The sequence below is a fragment of the Lissotriton vulgaris genome, chromosome 6 (assembly GCF_964263255.1).
Source record: "Lissotriton vulgaris chromosome 6, aLisVul1.2, whole genome shotgun sequence".
Lineage (NCBI taxonomy): Eukaryota > Metazoa > Chordata > Amphibia > Caudata > Salamandridae > Lissotriton > Lissotriton vulgaris.
Window position 1 is genome coordinate 1,182,238,799 of NC_141694.1, and position 23,382 is coordinate 1,182,262,180.

Sequence of the window (23,382 nt, forward strand, 5' to 3'; positions counted from 1 at the left end):
AAGTGACGCCCAACTGATTACTCACATGTTGGTCAAGACACCCATAATGAAAATCAACTTTGCCACCTGCATGATCGCAGCAGCCACTTGGATAAAATCCAACGGCCTCAAACTAAACACAGAAAAAAACCTGAAGTGGTGATCTTTAGAAGGACAGTCTCAGATTGGGACTCCACCTGGTGACCAACTGACCTCAGCCCCATTCCCACCCACATCAACCACACCAAAATCCGTGAAATTATCCTGGAGAACAAAACAACCCAAGAAAACACAGTGACCTCTGCTTGATTCCACTTCCTGAGGATGTTGCGAAATATCTTCAAATGGCTACCAGAGAACACTAGCAAAATGTCCACACAGGCCCTGATTACCAGCAGACTTGACTATGGCAATACACCTTACAGAGGAATTACCAAGGAGCTCTTGAACAGGCTTCAAACCATCCAAAAAGCAGCAGCATGGTTCATTCTCGACCTACCTTGCTGCACCCATATCACACTGCATTTTGGAGAAATTCACTGGTTCCCTATATACAAAAGCACCCAGTTTAAACTCCGCACACACACATATAAAGAACTAGACAATAGCGGCCCTGCCTACCTCAACAGCTACATACACTTTCCCTCACCTCCCACGTACCGCCGCTCATCTGTACTATCAGAAGTGCATGTGCTCAACATCCACAAAGTGACAGCCGGGGGCCAGGCCTTCTCCTACAACTCCTCCAAGGCATGGAATGACCTTTAACACCAGATCAGAGCATCCTACTTTCTTCTCCAATTCTGCAAGAAGCTGAAGACCTGGCTTTTTGAATAATCTCACCAAGTAGGCAGCTGCCATTCTAACTGCAAAGTGTTTGGATGCCCTCATGGGTGATTAGCACGCTATACAAATATACATAACAAATGACAAATGCAGCAGGAGTGGATCCATCATCGGAGGTAATAGTAAAGAATGTATTGATTGTCCGATCTGACAGAAGAAGTTAGAGAGGATCCACTCTCAGTGGGGCTAGTGAAGAAATGCATCCTTTGTCGGATGTCACAGAAGCAGCAGAAGATGATCCACGCTGGAGAACTAGTGAGGGAATGCATTTTTGTTGTCAATATAACAGAAGCAGCAAGAAATGATCTATTGTCAGATGTAACAGTAATGAAAAGTATAGTTTGTCCATTGTGACAGAAGCCTCAGGAGGAGATCCACTGTCAAAAATGCAAATTGTAATTGCATTTATATAGCGCTTACTACCTCTGACGAGGCACTGAAGCGATGTACGGTGAGTAGCATGCTACTCCGGAACCCAAGGCTGGTGGGTCAATCTGGGAAATATTGTTAATTATTGTAATAAGTCATGTATGCTCAAGAAAAATGACATGCATTTACTCAAGTTAATTTATGATACATTATCTTAATACCACTTAGGTGTGATCATTTGTGACGGCTAGGAGGTTTCAGGTGATTGGTTTGTGAGATAAATAGGCTGATGAAGAATAGATAGTGGTAGGTTACAGGGACAGGATTTTAAAGAAGGAGAGGTTGTGATTTATGAAATGAAGTGTCAGCCAACTGCAGAATTACAATAAGACAGATTAATGACGATAGCCATCAGAGTCAGAGGAGGCTATACTCAGAAATAGAAGTCATGAAGAAGATGGAGGATAAGAAGAAAGTGACTGGAAAAAGAAAGCAGGGGAATCAGGAATTAAGTGTAAGGAAATCAAGGTCGAATTTTCATGCATGGTTTCAGGAGTATTTTGGGGTTTTCCGAGAATGCTAGTAATCTGAGGATTTAAGTTGTAGAAAGAAACAAAATTACATACAGTGCTCCATGGCTGGGGCAGGAAGCCCACACATACATGTCCAAGTGTACACATCATTTAAACTTTAGCAGCCCGAGCCTGCTGTGTGCCAAGCATAGGGTATCCCTTTAAAACACAGTCAGCACTACCCCAAACTTGTTGCAGGATCTTTACACTGCCCAAGGTGTGGTGGCACAGAGGTCTCCTTTAGAAAGTCTAATTTAATAATCTTCCCAAACTAGTCTGCATTACTGAGAGTTTCATTCACTAAAAAATTAGTTATTTGGCACTGGCTGAGAGCATTGTGCCAATGCACAGGCAGATCAATACCGTTTTTTCTTACCTTGTCCCATTCTAGGTTGATTCTATGGCACAGCAGAACAACCGCAGAAACGAAAGATACCTAGTGCAAATAACCCATGTATCTTGTGTGTTTATGTGGCCAGTGTGGTATATGCATTGTACGTATAAGGGAAGCACTGTAATGGAGGCCTATGGGTTCCATTTGTAAGCCACCCTACACCCCTGGCCTGTTCCTGTGCACAGTATGATGGTGTGGTGATTTTCCCAGACAGCAGGAATGTATTGCTGACATTTTTGAAGCAGGATGGAGGAGACCTAGACACTAAGTGAGGCCAAATAGAGACATGGCTCCTATTGAAATTCCTTTAGGTACTTTTTTTGAGAGGTGCCGTTAATCATTCTTCCCATAGCACTGGCACATTGGTAGATGGTGGGTGGGAGGCGGGGGAGAGGTTGAGGCTGCAACCTCCTGTTATTCAGTTAGAAGGGTACTTTAGGTAAGGCCAGCGTTTTGTCTTTTCTTTCCCTGCTCACTGTCTTTGTGGCTATTCACGGCCTGGGAGCAGACAGTTCACCCTTCTGAGACATTTGAGGTTTTTATCAAAATGAGGTACCAGCAGCTAATCCGAGCGGCTCACTGTTCATGTACAGGGGTGCAATAGAGCCACGAGATACGGTGGCTGTCAGAGGATAAGGAAGCTCCTAGTGTAAAGTCTATTCTTTGATAAACAAAAGAATAAAGTGAAGAATCACAAAAATAAACCCACCGGACCAAAAGTACATTTGTAATTTTGCGAGTTTAAAGGTGTTCTGTGTTACGCATAAAGGCTGCTTCTCATTGCATTATTGTGTCCCCAGCGCCGCCCCTGGGACCGCTTCCTGGTTTGTTTCACTGTGTGTGCATGTGTATCCATTGTGCAGCTGTTTTGACGGCCCTTCCTGGAACCATGAAAATCATCTGCTAGGACGCTTGATCCCGTTGTAACACATAAAATACAATTTTACAAATAATTCAATGCATAGCCCTGAATTAGTCCCATGTGAAATGTTCTGGTGGTCGCAGCTTTAGACTTCGAACAGTATCTCTTTTTAGAGATGTTAGTCTCTGTGAAAGTCTTAGCATTCCTAAAGAGTACAGAGACTCTGGAGATTAATGATGGATGCATTCTTTGTCACTCTGTGAACATGTGCAATGAAGGATCAAGAGTTGCCCTTGAGGAAGCTTTCTGCTTGTGGGAGTGTGGTGAGCCTGTGCTAGATGGCAGCTGAAAGGGACAGAAGCCAGTTTTGATAACTTCAACTCTGGAAGTTTGTTGTGCTTTCAGCAGTTTGCTTGTGTCCATTACATGCCTTTCTTGGGATAGATAGGCTAGAGATGGATCTGTAATAAGCAAAGAAAAAAAAAGTTGGAAGTGTTTTCTATAGTAGGATGACAATGGTGTGACAGAGCTCTTGAGCCACAATCACTTCTATGACAACTGCATTTATGAATGAGATTAATAAAGCACAGTGGAGAGGGCAGTTCACCTACAATTGACCTTCCTTTCACTGCAAATATCTCAAGAAAGGAATGAGATGATTGAAGTGTGGTGGGAAAGGCAGTTAATCTAAGATTTACTACAATTTGATTGCAGATCTCTCTACAAAGCAAGGACGAATTCAAGGATTTGAGAGACTAAGCAACCTTTACCTCTCAAACTGACTGGAGGCAATTTATGTAAACTTAAAGGATATGCCGGCTTGACCGACGATTGGGAGATATGAGGCTGTGATCTGCTTCATGGGTGGGTTTCCTGAATAATTTGTGGCAGCAGATCGAGTTCACACATTCAACTTCCTTCTGAGGATAGTAGAGGGTTATCAACAAATAAGGGGACAAGGAGTACTAAAAGTCCAGCATACACACTCCCTAGTACTATCAAAAAGATACAGAATACACTGTTACTGTGCACACTTAAAGTAAACACCACTATTGTATCTAGGTGAAGTAAATGTTGGTGGAAATATTTAAATTCCCCGGACCGTAGAGACAGGGCAATAAATTAATTGTTTTTAAAGATCCCACGAATCCAAAGGGGCCTAATCAGGGATTAAGTTGGATTTTTTAGCTACAGAGTATCCCTGCAACTCACAGGAGGTACTCTTATCGCTACACAAATTTGGTGGTTGCTAAATATGGACACACTTCTATAATTGAATCATAGAATTTGTTTGATAGATAAGGGTTTTAGGGTCATGATGAAATGCCATAGATTTTTGATTCAATAAAGGGCAAGAAACATGCTGACCATTTATAGACAATAAGAGAAAACATTATTTTTCTCATATTCCACTCTGCTTTTACCCATTGACATGGATGCCACAATAATCAATAAGTGTGGAGGGAAGTTCACTTTCCTCACCAATCTACACATTCATTACAAACCTTTCACCTTCAAACTTGTGATGGCAAACAAGGAAGAAAAAGGCAAAGGGCCCCTTTGAGGGGCCCGTTGGGCACAGCAGTACCGGCGCAACAAGGAGCTGCCTGATGATGAAGCATGCTATCTTTTTTGGTCAGTGCAGTGGCGTCACTAGGGCTGGTGTCACCCAGTGCGGGTAACTCATGGTGTCCCCCCTCACGACTTACCCCATGAATCCATGATAGACCTCCTCCGAGTCCGCCAGTGCCAATGATTGCACTTCGGAGAGGTAAAAACGCCCATTGTTGAGCTGTGTTTTGTCAGTGACAGTTTTTAGATTCATGCACAGCTGTCGGGCTCGATTCCAGTTAAATGCCCCCTGCTCCCTACGGGGCCTCCGGTTCCTTAATCGGCGCAGGGGGTTCAGTGGAAGAAGCTGCGGTTCAGAGATCTGCGGCACGTTTTACGATCCCTTCACCGCCTGTGAAATCGGCTTTTTCCCATAAAAAACATTCCGTTATGAAATGCATGTTTCTGAAGATTTCCTTCCCGTTTTCTAGAAAAAAAGATGAGGAAATAGAATTTGTCCCAGACCGCAAACATCTGTCCCACACTCAACCCTATTGAGCAACCGTAAGTGCACGTTTCACTGTGCGAGTGAGTGCTGTGCGAACCGGGCCTTGTGAGAGTTAGGGGCCAAAGACGGACTAATTAGAAATTGGGAGCAAGCTGTACATCCGCTAATTAGTGTTACCTGCCCTACTGCCAATTAGCAGGTGGGCAGTTTGCAACCGAGACACCATTTGATGGACATAACGGGTTCAACTTCCACCAGAGGATTGCACGTCTGCATACAAGGATGGCGAAAGTGCACGTGGGGGCAGTCTGCCGATTTATGCAAGAGGGTGGAGGCACCTGGGCCTTTAAGGATGGCATGATGGCCAATGCCTCTGTCTAGCGTTTGGCAGCCCCCACAGCCAACCGTGCCCTTCAGCCACGCCCTTGGGGCTGCAGACACAAACTCCCTGCCTCTCCCAGACACTGTCGTTTTTGTGTCTATTCCTAGCGCGCCCTCTCTACCTCTTCTAGCCCTGGGCTTGTTATATCTATAAATACGCAGACAGCGCATGCCCGAAGCCCGCCGCAGAGCCGCCCCTGAGCCTCGCAGCGCCGGATCCGCCCCTGAGTGTGCACCGTCGGCCCGGCTCTGAGACCCACAGCAGATGCTTGACCTCCGGACTTGAAAGTGAGTCGCGCAGAGTCAGAGTCGGATGCGAGCTGCGCAGCGCTACACTTGACTTGACCTCCGCAGCACTAGACTTGGACCATGGCGGTGACTTCATTCTTTTTCTGCCTCCCTGTTTTTAGTTGGTGTACATAGGCGTTTCAGGTTGTAAGTGAGGCAGAGGCCCTCCAGAGAGAATCAATCGTGTCACCCCATGTGATGGTGTCACCCTGTGCGGTCCGCACCGCCGCAACCCCCCAGTGACGCCACTGGGTCGGTGAGGGGTCTTGCTTCAAAATATAAATATTTACAACGACCTTTACTGCACAATAGTAGAGGGTTGCCTGTCCTAATAGTCAGGTCATTTGCAGGATGAGACAGAGTTTTTTGAGGATGAGTTGCAACAGGCTGAGTTAACAAAGGAGGAAATACTTTTTTTAGGGGACGGTATAATATGACTAAGCATAGTGTGTTGGAATTGTGGAAGCCTAATGCTAAGGCTGCAGCTGTGGGAATAGTTGTGCCCAATTTATGGCTAAAATATACCACTTTAGAAGAGAGTGAATTTGAAAAGCATTGCCTGTCTTGATTGACACCATAAATGAGAACCTCTAATTAGCCTATTTTTATGTTGCAAAAAAGCAGTTCTCACTTTCTAATCGTACAAGGAAGGAAGTAGTAAACCATTTTAGGATGAAACATGCAACTTATAAGGAACAGAGCACATCTACCGCCAGGCAAACAGCCCTATGTATCAATTTTTCTTCCTGTTCTGAAGCTACATTCCCAGAATAACAAACAGCTGGAGTGTCCTCCAAGGCTCAGCCATGACATTATTTTTTAGACTCAGACTAACAGGCGTAGTTTACTGTTCCCTGCAGTTTTAGGAAATCTGTGGTAGGAATAACCCTAGGCTTTGTGGCCCACTACCTGGAGATTAAATAAAGCTGAAAATCAGAGAGCAGAGAAATCATATTCAACAGGGTTGTTGCAAAACTACAAAGAGCATACACAGCTTAAAACAATCCAGATGTTGAGATAAAGCATAGCAATTTCCAGTGTGACATTTAATTGCACTAAACTAAAATCATGCATCACTTACTGCATTGATAATTAATTATATATGGGATCTGTGACTAGGCAATCATGCTTGCAGCACACTATGGCCCTCCTCACAAGGACCACAATATAAGGTGGGGTATTACCATACATGGGGTAAGACTGAACAAACTGAGAACTGCTGAGTCAGTGCCACTCTGCTGGTCTAGCAGAAATAATGGAAGCATGTTAGGTCTCAAACCACCATATTATCTCTTATTTACCCTGAAGTGTCACTCACCATTTATAATGAAAGTGGAAGTTGTTCTGGGAGGAATTTACAAGGTCAAGAGGATACTTCCTTGTGTAAACTAGAAAGAACAAGGGTCTCTGTTATCAAAGAAAAATACTGGGATCGCATATAGGGTTAAGGACAACAGGGTAAAACGAGGCAAGCCCATTCGCTATTGCACTGTCAAGGGGCAAGCTATGAAGTGCTTCGTCTCTCACTCTAGAACATGCAGGGTGCCAGTCTTACTGGGATCTGGGCACGACCTGACAATGTCTCCACTGGTGCTCATCCACCTTTGAGAGCCTTCAAGAGCTTGAGAGGGGCTTGGGAAGTGAACCCTAGTTGCAAACCTGGTCTTTCTTTGGATTAGCAGCAGTAGGTGGAATCTGGGCATTTTAAAGTTTGAGTGCTCAGGTTGAAAGAGCCTTGATCGTTCTACCACTTTCCTTCCTCCTTTATGGGGTGTATTTATTTGCAGTATGCACTATACCTGCAATTGAAAAATAAATATATAGATAAATAAATGAACAAAATCGTGCATAGCTACTCCTTAAGTCAGCAATTCCTATTCTTGCCCTTTTGGGATCCTTTTACTCAGTCACCAGCATCTCTGTTTAGCGCATGTTGACATTTCAATTATTGGGACTTCTCTGATTACCCCCCTTTTTGATGTACAGGCACACAGCATCTCATTTCCTCTGAATTTAAGCTGGTTAGACCTTAGCATAATTATATTGTGTGTGTCTATCTCTTACTTTTCCTCACTCATCAGGCCCTGCGTTCCATAACATGATACCTACACCTTGGTGGTCATTACGCATGATATAAAAACACTTCTTATACAGGCACAAAACAAAAACAACACTCAGCCAACCACATATCCTACACGTGTGAGTAAGCGCTTCAGAGCAACATTGGGGTAGTAATGACAATCCCAATTGCACAAAACAATATAATACATAGTTAATTACCTAACCCCAGGGTGAGGTAGTTCCGCATGTGGTAGATACCCATTATTAAGAGTTTTTAAAAGGATAATGACATATACCATGCATAATCAGTTAGTGACACATTAAAGTCTGCATTTTTAACTTTTTTTCCAGGCCTTCCGGATCCCTAATAAATGTAATTAGGTTCTCTATCATGGAAAAACTGCGAGGGTGTGGTAATTATCACACAACTCATAATTCCGATCAATCAGAATTTAACCTTAAATTTGTAATGAGGACCTAAGAGGTCAAATACATTGAGTGACAGAATAAATAAAGTATGGTGGCAGTTCAGCGTTTGGGGCCACACCAAAAATGTATCTCAAAGGTGACAACATGTGCGCTACTAAAAAAGAGAGATCCACAAGACAGCACAATGTCTTACTTTGTTATCGGCCAGCTGCTTAATCAGCGTCTCCCTTGAAGCTTGCGGAAGATTTCGCACTTTAATCTCATACTGCCCAATGAGCGTCTCGACTGCCTGTTTCTGCTCATTCCACTGGACACAGTCGGTGAGCATCTCGTTTAGCTGCTGATGCCGTAGCTCCACGCCATGCTGAGTACTGTCCCACTGATTTTTCACCATCTCCACTGCAAAACAGAAACACTTGTTAGACACTGCAGGCCAGCCGACATTTTACCTACATTTAGCATTGGTGCAACGATGATAGGGCAAATATATTCACATCATTTAGGGAATTGAGCTAACAGTATCTGCTACAGAATACAAATTGCACAGATTGATTTCACACTATTTTGGTTACGAGTAAACAATAAGTATATAAAATACATTTGATACCTTTTCAGTATGAAAGATTTGATACCACACAAATTACAAAAATAGTGTAAAGTCAGTTTGCTTTATTTTTTAAAGAAAATGGATACTGATTGACTATGATCTCTAAAACTAATTTGACAAGATTTAGAAGGACTGCATGTGCTAATATTGGTCGTTCCTGCGGCCTTCATTTTTGCCACTTTTGCAAAAATATTTCTGCAACATTCACTCGAGTAAAATCTGTTTGATCACTATTATATTTCGCAGACAGCAAACATGATGGAAATTGATTTGCCGTTATTGCACTGGTGGCAATTTAAGATGACAAATGATTAAATGACTTCTTTAGACCTAATTGTGTTTCCAGCTGCGTCAGTGATTCTGGTCACTTGGTCTAAAAGTGCTTAGAGACCTGAAGGTGATTTTGCGCTATATAAAATACATTTAACATAACATAACAAGTAGGGCAGTCTCCAACTGAAACTTATATAGACAGCATTGTGTATCTTTAACCAGTTATGAGATGCAATTGGAATTTACTGGAATGTATTGCTATGAAACGTAGCATACCTCCAAATGCCCACAAGAGAGCATCGGGTCCTGTTCAAAAAACAGAAAGAAAAGAAAAACCATCACAAATGGCCAAATGGAATTTTGTCTGGCAATGCAGCTCTCCCAGACTTGGGGCTTTTTTTCCACGTTTCTTGTATTTCCATACCTGCTAATGTTTAGGAATACCATAGAGATTTTTTTTTAATACGCAATAGAGAGAGCTCCTTTAGGAAGCTGGCTTGTTATGCGATGTATCAAAAAGTTGATATACCGTGTAAAGAGTCCAGGGGTTCCTTTATGAGTGGCCAGGGGCTTGCTATGCAATCCCAAAGTGCTCTATTAGGGGGCAGTGTCTTAGGCTTAACAAAGGGGAGTGCAATACATGACACACACAACTCAAGAAGGAGATCCACACCAATTTATAAAAATACCAAGTGCCTTTATATATGTTTAGGCAACAGAAAAAAAGAATTCGGAGAAGTACATTTTTAAATATAAATTATTTCACTTTAAAAAGTGGACACAGTGCAATTTCTGAGTTCTGTAATTTTATCCTATAGAAGGAAGTACACTTTCAGCAAACAGGTACAGTACATTGACTTACAGGACCAATCTCCAGGAGTTAAGGTGAATGGTGGGCAAGGTCAAAAGCAGCACCAGCAGCACACCACCAGCAGCACAAGGGCGGCAGAGTGCAAATAAGTGTCGGGAGCACAATGCGTTTCAGTGGGGGACGCTCACTGTAAACAGAGGCTGCAGGCTTTGACTAGCAAGCCAGCTGGGTTAAACCAACAAGTGGGCTCAAGCCTTGCGATGATGAGGGACGAGTGCAGAGGTGTCCGTAGGCTCTTTCTTACCAGAGCAGTTGCAGTTAAAGGTGTCGGCATGCAGAGACTGCAGGCAACGTCAGGGAGTCCAGGAGAGGTGACACCACAATGACTCAAGCTCTGGAGGGCTGCGGAACCTTGTTGGCATCATTGGTAACTTCAACTCAAGCCGGAGGGTGCATGTGCAGTGGTGGCTTCAGGTGTCGGGATTTGGCGGTTCTGCAGGCCTTAGAGTCTTCGTTTGTGGGATTTCTTCATAAAAGGTCCGCTGTTCACATGAGGTCTTGAGTCTTTTTTGAAGGTGGGTAGTCCACCCCGCTGTCTGGAATCAACAGCTGCAGGATGTGTCGACTTTGGCTCAGTTTTTGATGAGAAACGTTATCAGGTCAGCTGCTTCTTTTCTCCTCTCCTTTCCTCTTGGCTTTCATGGTTCTTTGTTGTCCTCTCTCTTCTTGGGTTATCAGGATCTGCTTCTCTAGTGCCAGGGGCTTCCCTAAATACTGAACAATGGGGCATGTACTGTAGTAGCCAATGGGATACTGAAACTTAGGGTCACTATGCCCCTTATATGTCCACTTCCTGTGAGAAGTGGGCATAACCCTGTCCCAGAATTCTTACGTATGCCATCACAAGATGGCCATTTCTTAAAAATCGTGTCCACCTCATTGTAGCCCACATTAGGGGTGGTATTAGCTTGGAGTTGGAACACCGACCTGACTAGCTAATTTTCCCACCTGTCCAGGTGCCAAGGGGGCTCTGAACAGGGGTGGGTGGCGTCCTCTCATGTGAGGGTAGCCAGGTTCACATTCCAAAGGTGACAACTTCTTTGAAACTCGATGGCCTAAGGATGCTGCACACTCTTCTCAGACAGGCTTATGTTCTGGGTCTCCTGAGAGCAAAAAAACTCACCCTAAGATGTTAGAACAGTGTCTCTGGTTGCAAGCTGGTAGAAACCAGTCAGCAAGGATACCAGAAGCTGGTAGGTTATCAGGGGGCTACTCTGAGGTGCCCTCTGGGTGCAAGTATTGGCAAATCCAACACTGGCATCAGTGTGGGTTACCAATACAAGATGTTTGATACCAAACATCCCTATTTTCAGTGAAGCCATCATGTAGCAGGGGAACTCGTTTCCACCAGTGTCCAGCACATGTTTTAAAATGGCTTCCCTGGTCACTTGTACTGGTAATAACTGGACTGGCCAGCACCGGGGCATGTTTTCTCATATAGGCATGCCATCATATGGAACAGTCAGTACCCTGCCTTATAGCTGTTAGGCCTGCTGAATGGGTGAACTACAAATATGACATGCAGTGGTAGAGGACATGGGACATATGGATTTGTGACGTGTGTTTTCACTTTTGTCTGCACCAAGACACGCAGCCTGCAATGGCAGATTTGCATGTGCTTGGTGAGGGGTCCCTTAGGGTGGCAAAATCCGTGTAGCTGCCCTTAGGGACCCTCTTTAGCACATCAGGCCGTAGATACCAGGGGTACTATTTACTAGGGACTTACAGGGGGTGTTAAAAGTTTTGCCAATTCGGTAAACAATTGTACATTTTGGGGGTAAGAACACTGGTACTGGGGATATCGTTAACAGGAACCCAGTGCACTTCAGTCAAAGGTGCATCAAATACCAGGCAAAAATGTAGGGGGGGGGGGTATTACAACAGGGACCCAGTTTCTACAGCTCCCTGGAGCAAGGAATATTTTAGGTGGTAGAAGCACATACAGTAGGCTGAAAAAATGTCTTTATCTACAAACAGGAAGGTTGTGATGCATGCATGTTTTCATACTATACTGTACATAAATGTTCAGATAAAGCGCCATGAAAACCTTGTATTGAAAGTGAGACCTTCAACTTCAGAACTTTAAAGAATAGTTCCTTTCCTCATCTGTGGAGTGCAAAGCATTGCTTTAAATGGACAGGTACTGTCTAATACCGAGTACCTGCACTTCTCAGCACTGCTGTAATACATTTAATAGGAGAGTACCGGTGCTTCGTGGAAGCAAACTGGTACTCTAAATAGGGAGTACCTGTACTTCTATATGTCCTGGGGCGGAGCATAATTTGCAAACCTAATTCAGCATACTGTTCAGTTTTAAAACAAACACATAAAGTAGGGTGCAACAAAAATGTGAGTGTGGAAGTAGAAAAAAAAGGATGTCTGTATGGTTAAGGAGGTTGGGAGGGGTGGCCATTGTTGTACCTTGACAACCATACCAGGGGCTGCGGAAGTGACCTCACTATCCCAATGACTACAATGACAGTCTGTAAAATAACAATACATCCCTTGACACACCTTTGAAAACTCTCAGCAGTAACAATTACATGGATACTGATGGATAACAACTACAAAGAGCCAGATGCAACAAATAATTGTAAGGACGCTCTTACTTTTAACAGCTAGGTAGATATGTTTGTTAAATCCCAAGAATGAAAACTATAAGCCCTGGGCCAGTTACAGACTAATTGTTTACCACAGAGCAAGAGATGGCATAAACATGGGCAAGTTAAGAAACAGTACTGTATTGCAGAAGAGAGCTGAAAATACATCGCTTTTACTTGAGGCGTGGGGGAAAGGTGTAGGACAGTAGGGCACATTTAGCTGAAACAGTGATTACGTTTAATGGTGCCTTTGCAATGGCAGTGGCGTAACAAAACTTGAGGGGGCCCCCCTGCGAGTTACATGGTGGGGGCTCGTCACGCTCTAGACCAATTCAAACCCGCTGCCCATGCACAATGCTGGAGGGGGCCCCCGGAGCTCGGGGCCATCCGTACTGCAGGGATTTTCATTACGCCACTGTGCCTAACTGCCAAAGATAATGTATTCTAGACATACTCTAAAAGGTCTTTGTTTCTGCTTCCTTCAGCCAATATGTTTTTGCCTCAGAACCTTCGGCCATGGTCTTTAGACATTGTCAATTATATCTTGGATCAGCCCAACTAATGATTTTAGTATCGCCTTCTTTGTATTGGCGTAGTTTACACCTTCGCTTACACTGGATTGGATAAGGGGCTATTATACATCTCAAAAGTACACTCTTTCAAGACACATCCATGCATTATATACACAAAAAGAAATCATCCTATTGTTTTGCACAGCAGAAGCTATCTGTCATTACTAATGTAACCACTTGAGAGTGAGTGTCAAGTCTATTGGCTTTGCCAGTGCTTGTTTGCTGTGATGCCGCTAAGCCTTCCCTATTTCTGCAGAGAATAACAACTTTGCCCATTTTAGTGACCGGACTGCAATAGGGCTCTGAGAGCAGTATGATCGCCCATGCATGGATATTTTAAATTCAATTTTGAAGTGCTAATTGCAAAGGTGACTATCTGCCTCAGGCATCCGCCTGTAAAAGTGCCTTTCAGGCATCAACAGAGAAATATATTTTCATCCCTGTACTAGTGTGGTGGGGAAAGCACAGACCTGTCTGAAGTCAGGCTGCTGCATTTTGCATGAGCCGCGACAGACAAAAGAGTATCCTCAAAGAATGGAAATTTCCATCAGAATGTCCTTTCTTCCACAGATGCCAGGTATGGCTGCAGATAGAACTGAGAGTCCTTTGTGCATGAAAAATGAAATTGCCTGGGGTGAAAGGTGAGAAAGACTACAAAGAAGGGACAGCACAGAAAGGATTCTACCTGGTGCTTCTTGCATGTAAAACTAATCAAACCTCATTATCCATGGCACTTTTGGACTTACGGGTAGAACATTTTTCATTGCCAGCACATTGCTCAGGTGTCAGTGCGTCCTTCTAAATGCCTGATTTGTCCCCATAATTTAGCTCATAGGAAAAGTCAAAAAAGGTACGCAGAGAACAGAAAATACGCCCAAATAAATTAATGTAAAATACTTCACACTATTAAAGTACCATAGTTCTCAATTGTATCCTAAAATGGCAGGATCCTCTCTGACGGTGCTGTGCAACCAATCACTAAACTACAAAGTCTGCTAAGAAAGGAAGCCCACAACTCCCACTCCTCAACGTCAATTTGTTTTTTCTCTCCAGACACAAGCTTTAAAATCTCCATCCAAGAATAGCATAAGATCTGAAAAGGCTCAATTTTAGATCACCTTCGGCTGACGTGAAAGTTCTGGCTTGTACAATGTAAATGAAGATTGTTTACATTTTCAAGTCTTTGGGTTGCAATGTATTTTAGGATAGGGAGCAGGAAAAATTGTGATAAAAAAGCAAATAGTCTTATTATCAATCTACACACATCTGCGTTTGCCAATATGCACTGCATCTCACATGGTCGTCACTCTGATTTTAATATCATGGAGGTGAATCAGAGAAGGAACTTTAGATGCTTCTGCTTTGGTAGAATGAACCTTGGTTCTAAATTGAATTGTTCAGAAGTCATAATCTAGTGAAAAAAGTTCAACACTTGAGTATGAATTTTGCTCTGTATAAGAAAAAAAACTATGAGATTACTATAAGGAAAAGATAGACTCTCCAATTTTCAGCCATGTAGTGATACAGTAAAAGGCCCTCTGGATTCCAAAATGGCTTTAACGCCTTAACCGCAGCGGTTTTTCTGCCGCGGGACGGGCGTTCTAAAGGGTGGGCGGGGCTCCGTCGGCCGTTGGCTGCCGGCAGCACTGGGGAGGTAGTGCTCTCGTTGGCCAACGGCCAACGGGAGCACGCAAGGGGTTAAGATAACAAAAGTGTTTAAAGTTCCAAAACGCTAGCATAGTAACAACCAAGTCCACAGGATGACCGTGCTTGGATAAAGATGTAGGCTCCTCTCCTGAACAGTCTCAGGAGTTCCTGTCAAACAGAACTCATGTTTACAGCAAGAAGAATCAGCAGCTGAATCTATGTGAAGAATAGATGGCCTGCTCATTCGTGGGCCAGTCAAATGTATTTGGCCATGCAGTCCTTGATCTATGCACCCTGCTCAGGAGTGGCAACAAAAAGGAGAAGACCATCATAGAATAAGACAGTGGGCAGGTGATATTCCTCATGGAAGCGGGAAAGTCACTTCCTGGGAACCAGAAAGTGTAAAATGGCGATTCTAGTACAGAGATTTTGATTTAGCAAAAATGTAAATCTTGGTATTCAGGAATCGCTTAATCCGCCTTGACATTGTCTTCCACAGCTAATTAAGTGCACATTCATGCCATTTCTTTGAGAATATGGTTTCTTGTGACTGAGGCAGGACTTTGTTTAACTTACTATATAGTGTAACATATTTCGACTGCATCATTTCAAAGCATCATCACTGTTGAGGCTTCCCCAGTGTGAAGTTCTGTGACTTTCAGATCGTTAACATAAAAAGTCATACAGGTTGGTACAAGTGCAGGGGCATGGAGGCAGAATTTCACCTGGCACTGACCAATTCACATTGCCAAGAGGGTGAGGGCAGGGTGGTACCAAAACCAGGCATCCACAGGGATCACCCTTAGAGGCTATATCAGTATTAAGCAGTACATACTTTTCCTTCTCTTCACACTCTGGATCAAGGACGCCTTTTATGACCTAAGCGACAGTCACCGCAGCTGACCTTACATCGTCAAAATGTTTCCTCTACACACATCTATCAGGAGACACTGCTGCAAAAACATGCAACACAGTCCACCAGGGGAGTGTGCCACCACCTCCATTGTCAACAGAACAGCATCAGCATGTTGCATAGCCAATAGCTTGGAGCTGATCACAACAATCTTTAGGTCTCCATAAAAGCTGATAGGCTGTTCAACCACACAGCATTCACTATGCTGTTGATACCAGACTCACTGATGGAAATCCTGGAGGATTACAAGCTATGTTTCAGAGCTATGACTAACAAGTTCAAAAAAAGTCCTTACTGTTTTTTGTGTGTTTTTTTTTCTTTTCTTTTTACAAAAAAAAAACTGTAGAACATCCGTATTTGTACAGTGAATATGCACTTGACAAACAGAGAAAAAGCAAAAGATATTATTGCATCATACCTACCAGTCTTAATTTTGTAACCAGTTAACCATAGGAGCCCATAATTGTAACCCCTGGGTCTTTCTCCTGATCCCCTTAGTTTTATAAGCCGCTATCTCCAAATAATATATAGATATTAATTTAGATTGCCAGCAGGTAAAAGTTGGTGGGTCTGGGTCAAGCCATTGGGATGTAATGCACCAGCGGAATATGGACATGCATATGAATATAAATCCTTCCTCACTTAATGGTCGCTGATTAGATAGACCTTCTGACCGACCCATTGCTTTATTGTGCTCCAAGACTGAAATAAACGGGTCGATATATAGAGCAAAAAGAAAGGGGGAGCAAGGACAAACTTGCCTTGTTCCCCTCCCTATTGTAATATCTCCAGACAAGGTACCCGATATGCGAATAACCGCAGATGGCTTACAGTAAAGTGTCTGTATAGCAACAATGACACCATCAGGAAACCCTTTCCATGCTAGGACTGACCACAGGAACCTCCACGAGACCCTGTCGAACGCCTTTTCGGCGTCCAACGGGGCCACTCCAACCTGGGCGTTAGTACCCCGTGACCAGTCCAGCATGGAAACTATCCTTTTTACATGATCCGTAGTGTCCCTGCGTTGAATGAAACCATGTTGTCTGAGAGACACCAGGCCTGGCATCAAATCATTCAACCTATTGGCTATTAACTTAGAGTAAATTTTGCTGTCTGAGTTGAGTAATGAGATGGGTCTATAGGAACGCAATTCAGTATCCTTTTTTCCTAAAAACGACTATTGTCGTTGTCGACCATGAATCCGGGACAGTGCCTAGAAAAGCCTGCTGACACACCTCTAGGAGTTCTTTTTCAAGAACCTTCCTAAAGGTCTGATAAAACTCCAGCTGAATATTATCAGGACCCATAGCCTTTCCTTGAGCTAATCCTAATAAGGCTGTTTTGACTTCTTCCCAAACCAATGGGGCAGCAAGTACAGCTTTTTGCGCGTCCGTCAGTACTCCGGTTGTCAAATCTTTAAAATAGTCGCCCCCGCTGTTAATTTGCATAGATGTTCCAGATTCAGTATATAAGGATTGATAAAAACCCTTGGAATGCGGCCAGGACACCTTCTTTTGTATCCTGCATCTTGCCGTGCATGTCCGTAACCTTACTAATCTCATTATAGGCTGCTTTTTCCCTTAATCTTTTTGCAAGAGTTCTACCAGTTTTTTCACTAAATTCATACATATCATATCTTGTTTGTGTAACGCATACATTTCGGCGATATGCTCTGTTATCTTGGCATATGCAGCCGCCCGCTTAATAGTAAGATCTCTTTGAGGCCCAGATTGATCTGATCCCATACGAATTACAACGGCCAGTTCCTTTTCAGCCCGCATAACTGACTCAAAGTCCTTTTTATGTTTATCCTGAGCCTTTTTGCGTTTAAGGTTAGCAAAGCTCAATGTCTCCCCTCTAACTACAGATTTAAAAGCGTCCCAGACTATTTTAGTTTCAGCAGATCCCTTATTAAATTAAAAAAATTCCAGAATTATCTTCGTCATAAACTGACGATACTCTTCATCAATCAATAGCTTCCTGTCAAACGACCAAGCTTGCCTCCCTTCTTTCATATCTGGTCCCAATAAGATCTGCAAAGTCACCGAATTATGATCAGATATCAGTTTAGGATGTATCTCAATACTCACTTTACCCCAAAAAATAGATGACACGAAAAAATAGTCTAACTTCACAAATTTAGAATGGGGGAGCAGAAAAAAATGTAAACCCGGGGTCGTCGGGGTGCCCTCTATTCCAAACGTCATACAGGCCATGGTCTAAAATCAGATCTCTCAATGACTTGAAAACCTGTTTCTTCCGCCCACTATAAATACTACTAGACCTTATATCCATCTGAGCATCAATATGAATGTTAAAGTCTCCACAAATGACCATTCGCTGGGACCATTGGGCCAATTCCACATTCAAGAACTTCAGCAGTTCAGTGTCATCCAAGTTGGGTCCATATAAATTACACACAGTGAATCTGCTTTGGTTAATCCTAACTTCACAAATTGCCTAGCGACCCCAATTATCAGCTGCTGCTTTTATGCAATTGCCCATGCCACGTTTCAAAAAAATTGCCACCCCCCTTTTGACCCTTGTTTGTTTAGAGCAGACTGCTAATTCACGCCCCATATCCTTCAAATACCATCGGTTAGCCCATGAAATGTGTGTTTCCTGTAGGCATAATAAATCGATATGTAACAGTTGAATGAGCCTAGCTAAACCCCGTCTCTTCTTAAAATCATTAAGCCCACAAATATTCAAGGTACAGATCCTAATGTTCTTATCCATTTTCCCCAATAAAATTAATGAATAAAATTACTATGGTATGCCCTATATACCAGAGAGATACATCCGTCAATACATCTAACAAAACACCACGACACCATATTACATAATGCATATTCCTTCCTTGATAAAGTTTTTTTCCTCATGTCTGTTTAAAGATCCATAGGCCTTAGCCTTTATTGTTGCTGATTTTTCACCCCCCACACACCTACACCCAACCCCGCCACCTTCCCCAGCCTAGCCCTCCCCTTTACCCCCCCTCTGCTCCCCCCTTCCATCCCAGCATATGAGGTCTAGGGGCTATCAGTCCCTATATCAGATGGAGTACCGCCCCCCACCCACTCCCCACCATGATCGAGAGTAAAATAAACCTCCTACCAAACTAACTTCTAAATTACAAGACCCCTTTATACCAAGAAATATCTCAGTTGTCTAGCCAGCTTTCCAATTCATCCAGCTAACTTATACCATTCATTACTAGTCACATCTATTACAATGAGCCCAGGTAGGCTTTCGCCTCAATCTCTGAAAAGAAAAATTTTGTCTGGCCCTTTACAATGACTAAGTTTGGCAGGATTCTGCAGGAAAACAGAAGCCCCTTTGCTCTGAAAGCCAGGTATAAGCTGTCGCATATGCCAGCGCATAGAAACTGTAGCCTGGCAGAAATCCTGCCGAACAAAAAAAATTGCAATCTTTTGCGGAACCCTTCTTGTCAGGCCTAGCAAGTGAAAATATTTCTTCTCCAGCCAAAAAGTTGTTGAAACAGACAAGAATAGCTCTTGGGCGTTCTTCTTCCCCCGGACGTAGTTTCCGCACTTTAAAGGGGAATCTATGCGCCCTTTGTATCCCTTTTAGCCAATCCCAGGAAGATTCAGGAAAAGCTTCCGTTAAGAGTTCTGCAATAAATTTTCGCACATCAGGTCCCTCCTTCTCCGGGATACCTAAAAAAGTAGATTATTCCGACGAGCCTGGTTCTCGAGTTCGGATAGTTTTTCACTAACATCGTCCCGATGTGCTTTAATTGAGTCAAGCTCAGTTTTCTGGGTGGCAACTTCATCTTCTAAAGACGCTATTCTCGTCTCCGATTCAGTAACTCTTTCTTGTTTCTGAGCAAATCTTAATTACCTTACGCACAGCATTCTTTACTTTGCTACATGTTGCTTGGGTTCTCTTATTTTCCGCTTTAATCTCTGCCCTGTGGCACATCATTGTTTCATATATTGTGGCTAAAGTAATCTCTTGACAGTGGGCCCCCTCAGTTGGCCCCATTTCCCTTTGATGGGACAAATCTTCAGGTGACTCAATCCCAGATTCTGGCAGTCTAGCATTACTCTCTGAATTATCCTCATTCATGAGAGTTTTCTTATGTTGGCTAACTTTCTTCATGCCTCTTTTTATTGTAGCTGCGCTTACGTTTGGAGAGGCAGTGTTTGACGCTAGCTCATCCTCCGAGTTACTCTCCTCCTCGTATTCTGACCAGTCCTTGCTAGCTTTTAAACTGTCTTCTGAAGAGGCGTCAGAAAGCGAGAAAATAATTTCTATTGCTTCTTGTGAGCCTGCTGGATCTTGTAAAGAGGCACACTCAGACAGAGCCCAGGAGTCTATCACGGCCACTAAACTGTCCAGACTGCCATATACCGCTTCGTTAAAAATTGGAGCGGGGTCTACCACAATGCTTCCCTCATCTCCTGTTGAGTCATTAGACACAGTCCCCTGCCTTGATAAGTCATTGCCGAAGCGAGAAGCATTGTCAATCCTCATTCTACCCAATTCTTCCCCTTTCTTATTTAATGGAAGCAATCCCTTTCCCCCCCTGCTTTCGGTATAGCATCTGTGCCTGCCCCTGCAGCCACCTTCACGATTCCTTCGGTGCTATCGACAGGGGTATGTTCAGCTCCTTTCGCCTTTTGCCGTTCAAATAATGCAGGTAAAGTTATTGCACCACGAGCTATGCCACGTGCCACAGTCTTGCCAGTGAGGTCGCCTCTTTTTTCTTTTGGATTCAAGGCGGTTTGCTTATTGTTCTCTTCCACCACTTTTCCAGTGGGATCTTCCACGACTCCCTCAGTGCCCTCAACAGTAGGCGGCTCTCTGCCTTTGCCACTGCCTGTGGTCACTTTAGGTGGCATCTCTTTTCTTTTTGTCCGGGAACCCCCACGACCCCGAACCACACAGAGCTGAGAGTGCCAAAATAAGGATGGAATCCACCAAGCCGATATCCTCTAACGGCCCAAAAATCCTGCCGTCATCCGGGCTCCAACGGAATACGCACCCACCGGAACACCACGTTTTGGCGCAATAAACAAAAAATACGAGTTAACTCTCCAAGCTTAATTTTCTTCAAGTTCTCTGCTATCAGCAGCTTCAATACCACTTCAATGCCACTTCAAAACTTCTCCACACACTGAATAGCTCTACAGAGTCAGAGTCAGCATACAGCTGAGCATTACCAAGGGGAGCCAGGCACACCAGATATATCCCATGCAGCTCCTTGGAATTCCTCCCAGCCCAGACAACAGGCAACAACCATGGGAGGTTGTAGGAAACAACTAAAGCAGCTGAACGTTAGCCAGTCCAAAAGATAAGCCTGTTTGTCCTTACCAGCTTTAGCACAGGTCCATCGAGTCGAGAGTCTCTTTACTTCTATCTCTCCCACATAACAGAATAAGCGGAATTTTGAGGGGTTTCACTCATTTTGACCGCTGCCTCCTCCTCCGAGAATTCACGCATCGAGCGAAACCATCGAGCCAAAACGTGTTGTTCCGGTGGGTGGGTATTCCGTTGGAGCCCGGATGACGGCAGGATTTTTGGGCCGTTAGAGGATATCGGCTTGGTGGATTCCATCCTTATTTTGGCACTCTCAGCTCTGTGTGGTTCGGGGTCGTGGGGGTTCCCAGACAAAAAGAAAAGAGATGCCACCTAAAGTGACCACAGGCAGTGGCAAAGGCAGAGAGCCGCCTACTGTTGAGGGCACTGAGGGAGTCGTGGAAGATCCCACTGGAAAAGTGGTGGAAGAGAACAATAAGCAAACCGCCTTGAATCCAAAAGAAAAAAGAGGCGACCTCACTGGCAAGACTGTGGCACGTGGCATAGCTCGTGGTGCAATAACTTTACCTGCGTTATTTGACCCAGACAAGCGCTTCGCCGCCGCCGAAAAATCCAAAAGCATGCCTCAGCCGCATCCACGGTGCTCAGCCGGTATTCAGCCTGTACTCAGCCACAGTCCATCAGCGGGAGCTCCAAAAAAAGCAAACACCACCACGCCGCAGGGAGCAGCCTCACCACAGCTGTGCACAAATGAGTAACAGAGTGCCACGGTGAGCCGCCGCAGATGAGCCGGCAAACCGCCGCTGCTTTCTTGTAGCGAGATCCTTTGCCGGGTCTTTTCCACTGCAGCGCTATACTGTAGTGATTTACTTGAGATGTATCGATGTAGATTTACGAAACAAGCCTTTTGTCTGGGTTCTAAAAATGCTCGTGCCAAGGCTCGTTTTGGCCAGTGGTCCAACACCTTCTCTCTTGACCGCTGCGGGGAGTGGAGGCTAGGCTGCTCACACAGCCTGCATCAGAGACGCCATCTTGCCTCCAACACCAAAGTCCTTACTGTTTGGTGTTATTTTTTAGTTTGATAGTTCACTGATAATATACTCCTAAGGAAAGAACATTTCAGGTGAGCAAATTTAGAGGGATTTTTGTGTGGGGATACTTAGGTTTCAAAATGTGATTGTTAATCTCGTAGACCCTAGTTTACTCCATCTCAGGCTCCCAGCTTTCATTTTGAGTGTTTTTGGTGATGGAGCACAGCGGGCATGGCTTTCCATACACAGAAGATGGGCATTCATTAATATATCTTTGATCCACAGCAAGCGTTCTTTTTGTACTAAAATGATTAAAGCATGTTTCAAACAAAACAGAGAGGTGTATGTGGTGGTTCAAAACAGCATGACCTATAGAGGACATTTTCAAACCTTTAGGGAGGTGGATTTCAACAAGATCCTAATTAGGTTGGCTCTCACTCCTCACTGGCTCGAATTGTTGCAGTGACCGATTTGTGGCTAACAAAAATGAATATTGTGGCACACTACTATAAGAAAAAGAGTTCAAAGTTCTTTCAGCTTGTCATGAACACTGCATAAATCAATACTATTCCTGGCATGTTCTCCACAAAAATAAGCATGTCAAATGAATATTTATGTGCTTGGCAACTTTACTTTATATTTCATGTTTCGTCATAGATTCATGAATGGTCTTATCAAATGTGTGTTGGTTCTTACTGAATGAAAGCCAAATTTCACAAGAACATATAATTACATATAATAATGCTGTGTATTTTGGCACACTTTTATACATTTGCACAAGGAGTTTCACATTCCCCAGCCACTCGGAAATCTTAACAAAAAGAAAACTACAATTCCACAAATTCTAATGTAAAGGCAAGGTAATTTCTCAAATCTTTCCCATCTCACTGAAAATGGAACCTACGATGATGGGCAAATGGGATTCAGGAGAGCACACAGCTTTAACTCTAAACAGTCTTCTTTGGTAAAGGTGTGAGATCAAGTGGACAAATCTTTCTGTACTTAACATTAACTGGTCTGATCTGATGAGGGAAATTAATCCAGCTAAAGACGAGACACAGCTATAGTCATGCTACAGACTATTCTTTACTCAGGATAATGCTAGAGTGCCTGCTAATACATGAAAATAATTTCCTGAATTAAGGCTATCACTGAAATCTATGAATGCAAGCTATGACTTAATTTATCCATGTCTTTTTATGATGAAGCATAAGAATAAAAAAGCTAGAACAATCCTGAAATGCTCAAGGAATACATGTAGAGAAAAGAAGATGGATATGTCTAAATCCCATCACATAAACACAATGTTTAACAGGGTATTTTTCCTTGTGTTTCTCCATAG

The 23,382-nt window shown here is 43.5% G+C and overlaps 1 protein-coding gene across 4 annotated transcripts in view; it reads right to left on the reverse strand.

Annotated features, from left to right (window-relative positions):
* The window catches only part of UTRN (utrophin), a 1,497,630-nt gene that overhangs the window by 861,230 nt on the left and 613,018 nt on the right, over positions 1-23,382 (reverse strand). For all 4 annotated transcript variants that reach the window (XM_086927281.1, XM_086927282.1, XM_086927283.1 and 1 more), the window contains one exon: positions 8,434-8,639. In XM_086927281.1, coding sequence (XP_086783407.1) covers positions 8,434-8,639 — 206 coding nt within the window. The remainder of the gene's footprint in view (positions 1-8,433; positions 8,640-23,382) is intronic.